The 13,980-nt window shown below is 39.2% G+C and overlaps 1 protein-coding gene across 1 annotated transcript in view; it reads left to right on the top strand.

The window, feature by feature from the left end:
* Window positions 1-13,778, top strand: part of CSN8 (COP9 signalosome subunit 8) — a 184,229-nt gene extending 170,451 nt beyond the window's left edge. Inside the window, exon 7 of the mRNA XM_090371832.1 lies at window positions 13,580-13,778. Coding sequence (XP_090227958.1) covers window positions 13,580-13,659 — 80 coding nt within the window. The 3' untranslated portion in view covers window positions 13,660-13,778. The remainder of the gene's footprint in view (window positions 1-13,579) is intronic.
* The last annotated feature ends 202 nt before the right edge of the window (window positions 13,779-13,980 follow it).

Raw genomic sequence — 13,980 nt, 5'->3', positions numbered from 1 at the left:
CATTTGGATCGAATTGAATTTCTCAAGGATACTCAGCATTGTTTTGTAAAGGGAAAATCATGTTTAACAAATCTGGTTCGCTATTTCGAAAGGGTCACTCACGACCTGGATTTAGGGAATAATTTCAACATTGTTTATTTAGATTTCAGCAAAGCTTTTGACTCAGTCCCACATGAGCGGTTGCTTTATAAGCTGGAACAGGTTGGAATCACTGGGAAAATCCTTAGATGGATAGAAGGATGGCTTCAGGGCAGGAGGCAGAGGGTTGTGATAAATGGCTATTCCTCAGATTGGGTTGATGTAAGAAGTGGGGTTCTCCAAGGATCAGTATTAGGACCACTGTTGTTTTTAATTTTCATAAACAACATTGATGAAGGGATAGAGGGCGTGATGTCTTGCGAATGAATTCGCAAATTTAGAGAGACCTAGATAGACTTCAAGAATGGTCAGAAAAATGGCAGCTGTGCTTTAATCCAACAAAGTGTAAGGTATTACACCTGGGAAACAGTAATCCTAAACAGGTTGCAAGGAAGGCCCATGGTGTCCTATCGATGATCTATCGAACTTTTGCAAGTAGAGATAGGGACGTGATAATCCCATTATATAAGACTTATGTTAGACCACACTTGGAATACTGTGTTCAAGTATGGAGACCGCACCAAAAGAAAGACATCAAGCTTCTTGAAAGGGTGCAAAGAAGGGTAACTCGCCTGGTGAGATCGGCAAAAGGGCATCCTTATGAAGAAAGACTTCGAATATGTGGGTTGCAGAGTTTAGAAACTAGACACCTTAGAGGAGATTTGATTGAGGTGTTTAAGGCTCTGAGAGGCATCTGTAAAATGAATGACAAAATTTTCAAGATTATAAATGATGCTAGAACTAGGGGACATAAATTCAAGTTACGGGGGAAATGTTTAGATTGGACTGCAGGAAGTTTTATTTTAGCCAGCGAGTTATAAATTAATGGAATAAGTTGCCTTCATGGGTGGTAGAGGCCGACAGTTGGGGGAAATTCAAAGGTCATCTGGATAGTACTTTCGGGTAAGGGAAGCGCATAGGATGATAGGTTTAATTTCCTTTTTATTTATATTTTATTTTATTTATTTTTTTATTTATTAATTATTATTATTTAGTTATTTATTTTATTTATTTATTTATTTTTTTTGTTTTTATCATTGTTGAACCCTTTCTATTTAAGCATATCCCATCCCTGCTTCTACAGGGATGGGATATGCTTAAATAGAAAGGGTTCAAGGCAATGGGAATTTTTTTTTTTTTGTTTTTATCATTGTTTTGTTCGGATTTTTTTTTTTTTTTGGCTGGTGCAGCATGAGCCATAGGCTTTCTTGCACCATGCGGCCGTTACTAATACTAACATCATGCAACAGGGCGGCACCCCCCAAGGCAGAACCCGCTGGTCCCAAAGGAACCAGTTGTTGTAGGCGACTCTATTGTCAGGGAAATGGGGAACATGTTGTGCAAAATGGATAGATGGAACAGGACCAGGGTATGTCTGCCAGGAGTAAAGGTTGATGACATTGTAGAGCAGATATCATCCTTTAAGGGCACAAAGGGTGATATTGTTGTACATGTTGGCACTAATGATATTAAGAGTAAGAGATCGGCAGAATTACTTAACATGTACAAGACAATGCTGAAAAAAAAAAAGCTGCGAGTTACATTGAATTTGAAAGTGTCTGCAATTCTGCCCAGACACAATAGGAGGGAGTATATGATGAGATCCTTGTCGATCAATTCTACCCTGGAGAGATTGTGCAAGGCTAAAGGAGTAGAATTTTTCTCAGCCTGGTCTGTGCTTGTTAACAGGAGAGACTGCTTCTACAGGGATGGGATATGCTTAAATAGAAAGGGTTCAAGAATATTTTCTGATGCTATTGAGGCAGTGTTAGGTGGGTCGGAAAACTGCTAGCTTGTGGAGATACACGGACTAATAGATTAACAGTAGCCGCTGGCAGAGGTAAAAGTGATTATTGCACTTCTTCTATTGAAATGCAATTGAGTAGCAGCCTGGAAAGCAAGGCAATGGGAATTTCCAGGACTGCTGGAAGTCATAGTGGAACAAGTAAATACTTGGGCTGTATTAGGGTAACTAAGAGTAGAAACAGCTGCATGTATACAGCAGGCCCCCGTTATAACGTGGTTCGCTTTACGCTGATTCGCTATAACGCTGTTCTTATATTATAACCCGTATCTGACTATAACGCTGTCAAAACTCACTATAACGCTATTTTACTAGCATACAGATTGAATTTTTGGCAAATCCGTCTTCAGTCCAGTCTGTTTTGAGCCTTTTTTTTTTTTTTTTTTTTTTTTTGGCAAAAGGAGAAAATAGTCACCATGAAATTAACTACAGTAATTATTTTTATAATTTCTACTCTATGTACAAAATTAAAACTTTCAATATGCTCTATTTTCTTGGTGTGGATAGTTTCAAGGGAGAAATTCTTTTTTAGTACACCAGCTGAAAAAATTTACCATCCAGTGTCATATGCTGTTACGAAGTCTGCATTTTCTGTTCTGACATGTAATAGAAAGATACTAAAAATAGATTTACTCCCTATCTCTTCTTTTGTTTTACTGTGGGAACTATAACTTGCGAAATGTTTTTCACACAATCAATCCCATGAGTGCTAAATGCGGTGCTCTTTCTTGTACAGTATTCTCTTGTCTTCTGAACTCCTCTGACCTTGTGGTCACCCGAAGTACATAAAATTTGTTTTACTGTTTTGGAAATTCCATAAACATTCTCCATGACTCACACCATAATTTATTACAGTATTTTCGTGCAATAAACAACCATTTTATTTTACTGCACGGTAAAATCGAACTTTTCAGATAAATAAAACATTTGTCACCGTCTTCAGCTCACTTGCCAGAGGAATTCTAGATATCATTCAGTGCATACATACAGACAGTTTACTGTACTCGAACATCGTATCACAATCAGTGCAACAAAGTTACATTTGCAGAGAGTTATGGCGGATAAGAATGAAAAAGCAACAATGTCTGGACGCGGTGCAAAGATTGGAAAGGTAAGAAAAACATTGAGTTTGAAAATTAAATTAGACGTTTTGAAGAGAATTGATTCCGGTCAAAGACAAGTGGATGTGTGCAATAATTTAGGACTGGCAGGTTCAACTGTAAGAACAATCATAAAAAATAAAGAATCAATTTTAGCAGCTGGAAAAACCGCTGTTCCCCTGCAGGCAACTAAATTGACCAGGGCTAGGCCGGCTATTATGATTGAAATGGAGAAACATCTACATAATTTTATTGAAGACAACATTCAACGTAGAATTCCGTTAAGTTCAATTATTATTAAAGAAAAAGCAAAGAGCCTATATGAAGATTTAAAGGAAGCTCACCCCGAAAAAAATGTGGAACCATTTAACGCTAGTAAGGGCTGGTTTGATAGATTTAGAAAGCGCTATAACCTGCACAATGTAGCAATACAGGGAGAAGCTGCAAGTGCAGATCAACAAGGAGCCGAAACTTTCAAAAAAGAATTTGTTAAAATTATTGAAGAGGGATATTATACTGCTCAACAAGTTTTTAACATAGATGAAACAGGTCTTTTTTGGAAACGAATGCCTAAAAGAAGTTTCATATCGAAAGAAGAAAAAAACATGCCAGGCTTCAAAGCGGCGAAGGATCGGTTAACTTTGTTGTTGGGTGGTAACGCTGCGGGGGATTTTAAATTAAAACCCCTTTTAGTTTACCATTCCGAAAATCCAAGGGCTCTTAAAGGTTTAGCTAAATCAAACCTACCTGTCATCTGGAAGGCTAATAAAAAAGCTTGGGTAACCAGACCGCTTTTCATTGATTGGTATGCTGAGTTCTTCTGTCCTGCAGTGGAAAAATATTGTGCAAAAAATAACATTGGTTATAAAGCTATTCTAATCATGGACAATTCGCCAGGACACCCAAGCAAAGAGAGCTTAGAAGACTTGAACAATCACATAAAAGTTTTTTACATGCCTCCAAACACTACGTCTCTGATCCAACCAATGGACCAAGGAGTAATTGCCACATTTAAAGCGTACTACATAAGGAACACCTTTTCCCAAGCTATTAAAGCTATCAACACTGAAAATGTACCGAGTTTAAAGGAGTTTTGGAAATCCTATAACATTAAAACCGCCATCTACAACATTTCAAGTGCCTGGGATGAAGTGACTCAGAAAACCATGAATGGAGTGTGGAGGAAAGTTTGGAAAAATTGCATAAAGCATTCCCAGGAACCTGATGATTCCGTTGAAAATGTTAAAACACAAATTGTTGAGCTCGGAAAAGAAGCAGGATTACACGAAATTAACGAAGACATCGTACAAGAGATGATCAACAACGACAGGGGTGGCCTCTCTAATGAAGAACTAATGGAAATTTTAAAAGAACAAGAGCTTGCTATTGAGGGAGATGATGATCAAGATACTATAGATGAAGAACCGATGAAGTCGCTGACTGCAAAAGGACTTAGTGAAGCTTTTGAACACTTCGAAAAAATGTGTGATTATTTCCGGGAGAACGACCCTGACATGGAACGAAGCGCCAAGGTAATAAGAAATTTGAAGAAAGAAATGAATCCCTACATGTTGTACAATGAGAGGAAGAAGGCCAAAGCACAACCCAAAATAGACTCATTTTTCAGTCCAAAGATACGAAAACTCGAGAGCACAGGGCCATCGAATTAATAAATTCATGATTTTCGTAAGTTAATTACCTCATAATTATATGTGTATATAATGTAGAATATTTTATATGTACAAAATTTTGAATATTAAGTATTTTTAATTGATATTGGTGCATATTTTCACTACCATTTATTATTGATTAGAAAATATCCTATGGAATAGACTGCAACTCACAAATACATATGTTACCTTATGGGAATATGGCGCTCGCTTAGCGCGGATTCACTTAGCGCTCTGTTTTCCCGGAACGAACTATCAGCGTTAAGCGGGGGTCACCTGTACTTGCATGTACACCAGTGGTAGGAGTATAGTTAATAAATTCAATGAGCTTGAAGTGCTATTCAAGACATCAAATTCATATATTGTTGGGATATCAGAGACATTGCGTCACACAGACATAAGCAGTGCAGAACTGGAATTTGGGGAGTACAATGTACAGAAAGGATAGACAGGAAGGGAAGAGGGTTATGCTGTTAGTTAAGAAACACGTAAAATCTAAGGAAGTGCATCCAATTGATGTGGGTGAACACATCCAATTGATGTGGGTTTCCCAATGCTTATGTCACATTAAAGACTCAACACTGTTGAGTCTTTAATGTGACATAAGCATTGGGAAAGGAAAAAATGAGAGTAGGTGTGTGTTATAGGCCTAATGAATCTGATGAGTATAATGAGCAATTGTGATGAGAAATAGTGGGTCAGTAAATTAGTGTCTTATAATGGGGGATATTAATTTTCTGGATATTGACTGGAATTTGTGGGTTGGTAACTCACACACCAGCAAGGCTTTTGTGGATTTATTGGATGATTGTTTTTTACAGCAGCATGTTCGGGAGGCAACTAAAGGATGTAATACTCTTGATCTGATTATCAATAGTGATTCTTCATGCATCAAGAATCTGCAAATAAAGGAACCACTAGGTGGCAGTGATCACAGTATGCTGAAGTGGGATTTACTCAAAGAGGTAACTACCATCAAGGGTAAAGGGAAGGGTTTTTGCTTTTGTAAAGGTGACTACGGCGGTCTAAGACAGTATTTAAATTCTCTACGGTGGAACCAACTAATGATGTTACTAACAACAAATTCAAAATGGGAAGCATTCAAAGAATTAATCTTGGAAGCTACTAAGGTTTTCATACCAACAAAGAAATATTGTTCAAGATTTAAGCCTAAATTGAGGTTGTCACAGACATTCTCTCAGATATGCCAGACAAGCTATACTTGCTATCTGGGAGTCTAAAACGCTGATGGAACTGATATTCGGGTGACACTCAAGTCAAGTGGACCCAATTTCGGCGAAGTCCGGACGGTCTGTGACAGCCAAATCCTCTGCTTGCACCTTCACGATGGTGGGACTGTTAGTAATCCTGGGTATAACCTCCATGCACAAGTACATGGTGGGTGACCACCCAGGTGTGAACCAACGTAAGCAGGGGTCGAGGTGTGGCGCCCACACCACATGGAGGAACGCCGCCCCTCTATGTTACCAGGCAGTACTAGGTGGTAGATGACTCTCATCAACCGGTGAAATACCACCACTTTGCTTATTGGAGGCTTGAAATGTTGGAACCCATGTTTAGTCTCTAGAGCTAAGTTCCGGTCAACCTTTCCCTATCTCTTCCATCATGCAGTATGATTGATGACTTTTGAGGTTATGATGAACGTCGTGGCGAGATCCAATATTCCTTACATTTCGAGGGTACAGCTCTAAAACGGTGTTCGCAGGCCGGCCGCTAGTTAGTACACCGGACTGAACCTATTGGTAACTCTCTAGGAAGCTTCCGGATCAGCTAGTGTATAATCTTGCTGCCTCTACTCTGCCAGATAGTGACTGGAGGGCGTCCGAGTAGTGTGTATGCGGGGAGCATTGTCGAGGCCACGTTATGTCAAGGATCTGGTTTTATTCTTACCACATGTACGCCATATCCAAAAATTTCATTACTTCATGCAGCATGTCCCACCTACTTTTCCTTACTATTGAATACACCATGAATTGTCAAACTAATAGAGCAAGCTTATCTGCGAAAAGATCTAAACCATCCAAGGACTTCCTAATTCATTTCACAAATATACGTGGTCTCAATTCTAATCTCAACGATGTCCATTTCCACTTGCAGTCTGCCAAACCCCATGTACTTTTTCTGACAGAATCTCAGTTATCGGTTGATTCATCTACTGCTCATCTCAGATGCCCAAATTATTCGCTGTATGATTCCTTTCGCCTCAAAGGTGGTACTTGTGCATATGTCCGTTCTGATATTCCCTGTCAGAAATTTGGCAATTTGGAATCTCCTCTCTTTGATCTTCTCTGGCTTAAAATCTCTCTACCTCATTGTGTCAAATTCATCTGTTGTCTCTACCGTTCTTCCAACTCCACTAATCACTTGGAGCTCTTTGACTTCCTCTCTTTGCAACTTGACTTTCTCCAGTCCAACTTTCCTAACAGTGAAGTAATTTTCCTTTGTGATTTTAATGTTCACAACTCCAGCTGGCTTCCGTTTTCTAGTCACACCGACCCAGCAGGTCGAGATGCTGAGGCTTTTGCAATTACTAATGATCTAGCACAGATTGTTCATTTACCTACAAGAATACCGGACAATCCTAATCATACAGCCAATACGCTTGATCTTTTTCTCACAAACAACCCTTCTAAGTACACAGTCGAAGTGATAGGTCCTTTAGGCACTTCAGATCACAACTTAGTGATTGTCTCTTCTCCAATGGAACCTTTATCTCATGGCTATTCCCAACCACGTGTTGTTTGGCATTACAAGAATGCAAAATGGGATGACCTGCGAGACTTCTTTTCCTTGGTCTGATTACTGTTTCAAAACTTCTGACGTCAACGTTTGCTCAGATCGTGTCAGTGAAATTATTCTTGCAGGAATGGAATCCTTTATCCCACACTCCACTTTAAAATCTCGTCCTTTATCTAAACCTTGGTTTTCCAATAAATGTGCTAAGGCTGTCCAAGAGAAGAATGTTGCATATCGTAATTGGCTTGTTTCTAATTCTTCGGTTTCATTTTCTGCCTACACCAAAGCTCGCAACAGTTGTAAAGCAGTTATTAACCAGTCCAAACTAGAGTTTGAACAGGCTAAGAGTAGAAAACTTGCTTCATGCCCTAATGGTAGCCGAGCATTCTGGTCTATTGCCAAAGCTATTGGCCGCAACTTTTGCCCATCTTTGCTCTCACCTCTGTCCAAACCAGATGGTTCTGTTGCCACTTCAGCCAAGGATAAAGCTGACCTGCTAGCATCCCATTTTTCTTCCAGCTCATGTATTAATGATCTTGGTAAAACACCTCCCACGATTCCCAACACGCTCCATTCAATGCCTCCTGTGGTCTTCCGTCAAAAGGATATCAGAAGGATTTTGATGAAACTTGATGCTAAGAAAGCTCCAGGTCCTGATGGTATTTCTCCACTTGTTCTCAAAACCTGTGCTCCTGAACTTACTCCTGTTCTTTGCCGCCTTTTTTCACTTTATTATTCCAAAGGTGTTTTTCCTTCTGCTTGGAAATTTGCTCATATCCAGCCAGTTCCTAAAAAGGGTGACAAATCCCTCCCATCCAATTATCGTCCCATTGCTATTACTTTTACTCTTTCTAAAGTAATGGAGATATCAATTAACCGCCAACTCTTAAACTACCTAGAAACCTTCCATCTGATCAACGATCACCAGTATGGATTCCGTCAGTGTCGATCCACTGGAGATATTCTGGCTTATGTTACCCATTTATGGACTAATTCAATGGAAAGGTTCGGTGAAACACAAGTAGTTGCTCTTGACATCTCAAAGGCTTTTGATCGTGTTTGGCATAAAGGTCTTCTAAACAAGCTTCCATCTTATGGTTTGCCAACTGTTTTTAGTAATTGGTTATTCAGTTTTCTCTCTGATCGCTCACTGAGGGTGATGGTAGATGGATCTCTGTCTTCTAACTTCTCCACTAATGCCGGTGTCCCCCAAGGTTCAGTTCTTTCCCCCACTCCTTTCCTCTTGTATATCAATGGCCTTCTTCCATTGACTGAAAATCCTATCCATAGTTTTGCCAATGATAGCACATTGCATTCAACTTTCCATTTTGAGAAACCTTGTCCTGCTCAATCAGCTTCAACTTCTCGAAAATCTGCTACCAATTCCTTAAATGCCGATCTTCAGGTAATTTTCCAGTGGGGCAAAGACAACTTAGTTGATTTCAACCCTTCTAAAACTCAGTCTTGTCTTATATCTTGCAAAAAGGATTCTTCTACTCCTATGCTTATCTTTAGTGACACTCCGATTTCTAGGCAAAATGATATATCTCTTTTGGGGATTACCCTGACTTCTAATCTCTCTTGGCACAAGCACATTACAAATATTGCTTCCTCGGCATCTAAAAAACTTGGTTTTCTCTTTCGCTCTAGGCATTACTTTTTTTCCAAACAGCTGCTCACCCTGTATAAATCGCAAATTCGCCCTGCCATGGAATATTGTTCCCATATCTGGGGTGGTGCTCCCAAAACCTCTCTCCGGCTTCTTGATTCCATTCAGAAGAGGGCAGTTAGGTTAATTAATGATTCATCTCTAACAGAGTCTCTCCACTCGCTTTCTCATAGATGCACTGTTTCTGCTGCATGCCTCTTCTACAGATACTTCCATGGGCACTGTTCTTCTGAATTGGCTTCTATAATTCCTGCTCTCTCTTTCAAAACAGTCTGAACACGTGCCGCCACCAGCCAACATCCATTTACTGTCCAACTTCAAACCCACAGAACCAACTTTTCATCTTCCTCATTTATTCATTCAACTGCCGTTTTCTGGAACAACCTTTCTTCATACGTATTTCCTGAAAATTACAATCTACAGAAGTTCAAGTCCAATGTCAAGAAATATCTTCTTTCGTCTTCTTAACCTCAAACCCAAGCACGGTACTAAGTACTATAGGTTCTAATACCTCTCGTGTTTGGGGTTCACATAAAAAAAAAAAAAAAAAAATGGATGTCAGATAAACTAATTAGAAATGTGACACAGAAGCCTACGATAGGTGTATAAGCTGGTCTGTAATCAAGTTACAAAGGAGATTAGGCAGATTACGAGAAATCTTTGGCAAAGGATGCAAAGAAAAACAGCAAAGAGTTCTTTACTTATGTAAACTCTAGAAGGAAGGGGATGAATCAGATTGCTCCACTTGATATCGATGGTTCAACTGTTGATGACCCTGTTCAGGTATTTAACAAACTAAATGAATATTTTGCATCGACATTCAGACATGAGGAGTTATTCAGCAAGGGGAATGCCAGAAGTGTATTCAACTCTGGCAGTAAGCTTGATAATCTTATAATAACTGAGAGTAAAGTGGAGGAGAAATTGTTGAAGATAAACACAAGAAAGGCACCTGGGGTGGATGGAATCTATCCAGTTATATATTAAAGGAGGTGGCAAAGGAAGTTAGCAAACCCTTATCCATAATTATGAGAGCTTCCCTGGACTCAGGGGAGGTACCATGGACTGGAGATGTGCAAATGTGACCACAGTCCACAAAGGAGGATCAAAGGGAGACAAAGTAATTATAGACCTGTTAGTTTAAGTTCTCTTCCAGGGAAATTAATAGAGGCACTGGTTAAAGAAACATTGCAGGATCATCTAGACATGATTTCAGTTATAGCTCGGACACAACATGGGTTTGTTAAGGGGAAGTCTTGTCTGACTAATTTGGTTGGATACTATGATGTTGTCACAAAGGAACTGGATGCAAAGAATAACTTTGATATCATATATTTGGATCTTAAAAAAGCCTTTGATACTGTTGCACATGGAAGACTACTGCACAAATCGGAGCAGTGTGGCATTGGAGGCAAATTGCTGCTATGGATAAAGTGATGGTTGAGTGGGAGAAGACAGAGAGTGGTAATCAATGGACATTGCTCTTCGTGGACTAATTTTATTAGTGAAGTCCCTCAGGGTTCGGTGTTGGGTCCATTGTTGTTTTCTGTATTTATAAATGATATTGATGATGGTATATCAGGCTTAATGTCTACGTTTGCAGATGATAAGAAGGTTGGCAGAGTTGTTAATGACACTAATGACAGTACACTGCTGCAACAGGATCTAGAAAAGTTGAGCATATGGGCTGAGGGGTGGCATATGAAGTTTTAACATTGACAAATGTAAAGTAGTGCATATGGGAAGCAGCAATCCCAGAGTAATGGATCAACTCTGTGGTACCACACTGACAGTGGTAGAGAATGAAAAGGACCAGGGGATAATTGTGCAGGTAGATATGAAGTTTTCTGAGCAGTGAGACGGTCTACAAGAGTAGTTCATGGTGTCTTGTCAATGATATACAGTAATTTTTCTTGCAGGGAGAAGGAGGTGATTATCCCCTTGTATAAGGCAATGGTCAGGCCACACCTTGAGCACTGTATACAGGTGTGGAGGCCTCATTTTAAGGAGTACAGCTGTTGGAATGGGTACAGAGAAGGGCAACAAGATTAGTGAATGGAACAAAGGGTTTCTCTTATGAAGAAAGGCTTAAGTTTTGCAAATTACAGTATCTGGAGACTAGGTACCTGTGAGGTGATCTGATTGAGGTGTATAAAGCCTTGAATGGTTTGAGCATGCTCAATGCGGATGGGATCCTTCCTCTTGCTCAGAATAATCGCCTGAGAGGGCATAAATTGAAATTGAGGAAAGATGGTTGTAGGATAGATATGTGGAAGTTTGCATTTAGCTAGCAGGTGGTTGATTGGGGGAACAAACTTCCATCTGTTGTTGTAGAAGTTGATAGCTTAAATAGATTCAAGGCAGAACTTGACAAACATTTGGAGTGTGTGGATGGGTGATGAAATAACGGGGTTTTTTTTTTTTTTTTTTTGGCTGATGCTATATAAGCTTGCTTTCTTGCATCATGTGCCTATGCTAATCCCACTGTATAGAATATAGAAACTCTGAGACCACTTTAGTCACCTTTACGAAAGCAAAAACTCTTCACTTTATCCTGGTGGTTGTTACATCTTTAAGTAAAACCCACATGAGTATACTGTGATCACTGCCACTAAGTGGTTCCTTTATATGCAGATTCTTAATGCAGGAATAATTACTGCTGATAATTAGATCAAGAGTATTACTCCCTCTGGTTGCCTCTGGAATGTGCTGCTGCTGCTGTAGAAGACTTTTGTATCCACAAAAGTCTTGCTAGTATGTGAGTGACCAATTGACATGTTCCATTGAATATCTGGGAAGTTAACATCTGCAAATTGTAAAACATTCTGATTTACTGGCCTGCTCTATTTCTGTGTGTAGTTGTTTATTGTACTCATCAGAATCATTAGGCTAATGACAAATTCTATCCTCATTTTTGCTTTCCCAGTGATATGTTTCTCCAAACTGACTGAACATTGCACTCTCTCTCTCCATGTCAACTGAATTCACTGCCTTAGATTTTATGTTTGTTAACAGCATAACCACTTGTTTATTTATTTGTTTTTTTATTTTTAGGAGCATTAGCAACTAAGGCCATATTGCTCCGGGGATATGCGGTGGTCATTCCCTGCCCTTTCCACATCCTTCGTATTTGGCGGTCATGGGCTCGAACCCAGGTCTAATCAAGAAGCATGTGCTACGCACTACTGCCCCTCCTACCTTGTTATCACGTCTGTCATTTCTGTACTTATTGTACTCCCCAAATTCAAATTCTGCATTCCTTACATCTGTGCAACACCACATCTTTGATATCCCAGTAATATCCGCCTTTGGTGTACCACACTTCAAATTCATCAAATTTATTCAGTATTTACTTGTTCCAGGATGACTCCCAGCAAACCATCCCCCCCCCCCCCGGCAACTTTCTTTTCAGGCTGCTGCTCATTCTAATAGAAGCAGTGCAAGAATCACCTTCACCTCTGCCTGCAGCTACTGTTAATCTTTTAGTCTGTGAATCCTCCCAAGCTAGCAGTTTACCAACCCACTTAGCACTGCCTCGATAGCAGATAGCATCAACAAATATTCTTGCACTCTTTCTATTTAAGTGAATCCCATCCCTGTAGAAGCAGTTTCTTCTGTTGACAAGCACAGAATATGGTGTGAAAAATTTTAACCCATAAGCCAGGGCCAAAATGATTGACCAGACTCTCATTATGTACTCCCCCCATCCTGTCTGAGCAGAATTGCATATGCATTCAAATTTAACCCTAACTGGTGACTTTTTTTCTCAACATTGATCTGTACTAGTTAAGTAAGTCTGCAGACCTCCTACTCTTATGTCATTGGTGCCAATGTGTACAACAGTATCACCTTCCGTGCCTTTAAAAGATATCTGCTCTACATCATCATCAGCTTTTGTCCCTTTGAGATATGATGATTGTAATATTGGGTTTATGCTCAACTGCTTCACTACTGAACCTAAGGGCTGTGCAGCTCACTAATGATTGCTATAATGATGTATGTTTCTGTGGTCCTCTTGCGCCTGCTCTGTGATGTTTTCTGCATACATTGTATATGACGTATCATCTTTGTGGTTTGTCAAACACGTTCCTTTAGTTCGAGGAGATCCAAGTCTTTTTCATTGAGGTGTGTCACTTACAGTCTTCCATCTTTAAATTAGATCTTCTAGAGTAAATTTTGGAAGGTTAAAATAAAGATTGTTGATATTGCATCCAACTGCCATAAGATATTGAAAGTTTGTAAGTTCTGATACACAACCCATAATGCCCTGTTGCTGCACATGTAGACCCACAAAGTTTATATTGGTAACTGTAATCTCATGGGCTAATACTCATGTGCAAGAAACTTTTGGCATAAAGAGAGGTGTTCAAATAATTTTGGTTTATATAGTGTATTCTAAGTATACTTTTATATTCTTAAAAAATGTTTGCTTGTATTACAGATGGAAAACTGGAAAATGGCACTCCAAGTGAGGAGCAACTGGCAAAACTTACAGAATTTGTAGCTTTCTTGGAAAATTAATATGGTTATTATGTTCTGGTAAAATAATACAGATGTTGAAGAATAATTATTAGTCTTGTAAATATATTTTGTCTGAAGTATCTCACTGTATACTGATATTAAATGGTGAATGCAAAATATGTTTTCTAATATTCCTTCACATTTATTTTATATAAAATAACTTAAGGTTTTAGGGGAGGCGAACACCCAATTATAAGTAAAGCAAATCACTGCTTCATTAAATTGAAAATTATTTATACAGATTTGTTTTTAGTTATTATATTTATTTTTTAAATTCCTGACAGTAAATATACATTAGCCCATAGATTAGCTGCCAGCAAC

Source organism: Mastigoproctus giganteus, chromosome 4, assembly GCF_048544385.1.
Source record: "Mastigoproctus giganteus isolate SK-2022 chromosome 4, ASM4854438v1, whole genome shotgun sequence".
Classification (NCBI taxonomy): Eukaryota; Metazoa; Arthropoda; class Arachnida; order Uropygi; family Thelyphonidae; genus Mastigoproctus; species Mastigoproctus giganteus.
This window is presented reverse-complemented; position numbering and strand designations above follow the sequence as displayed.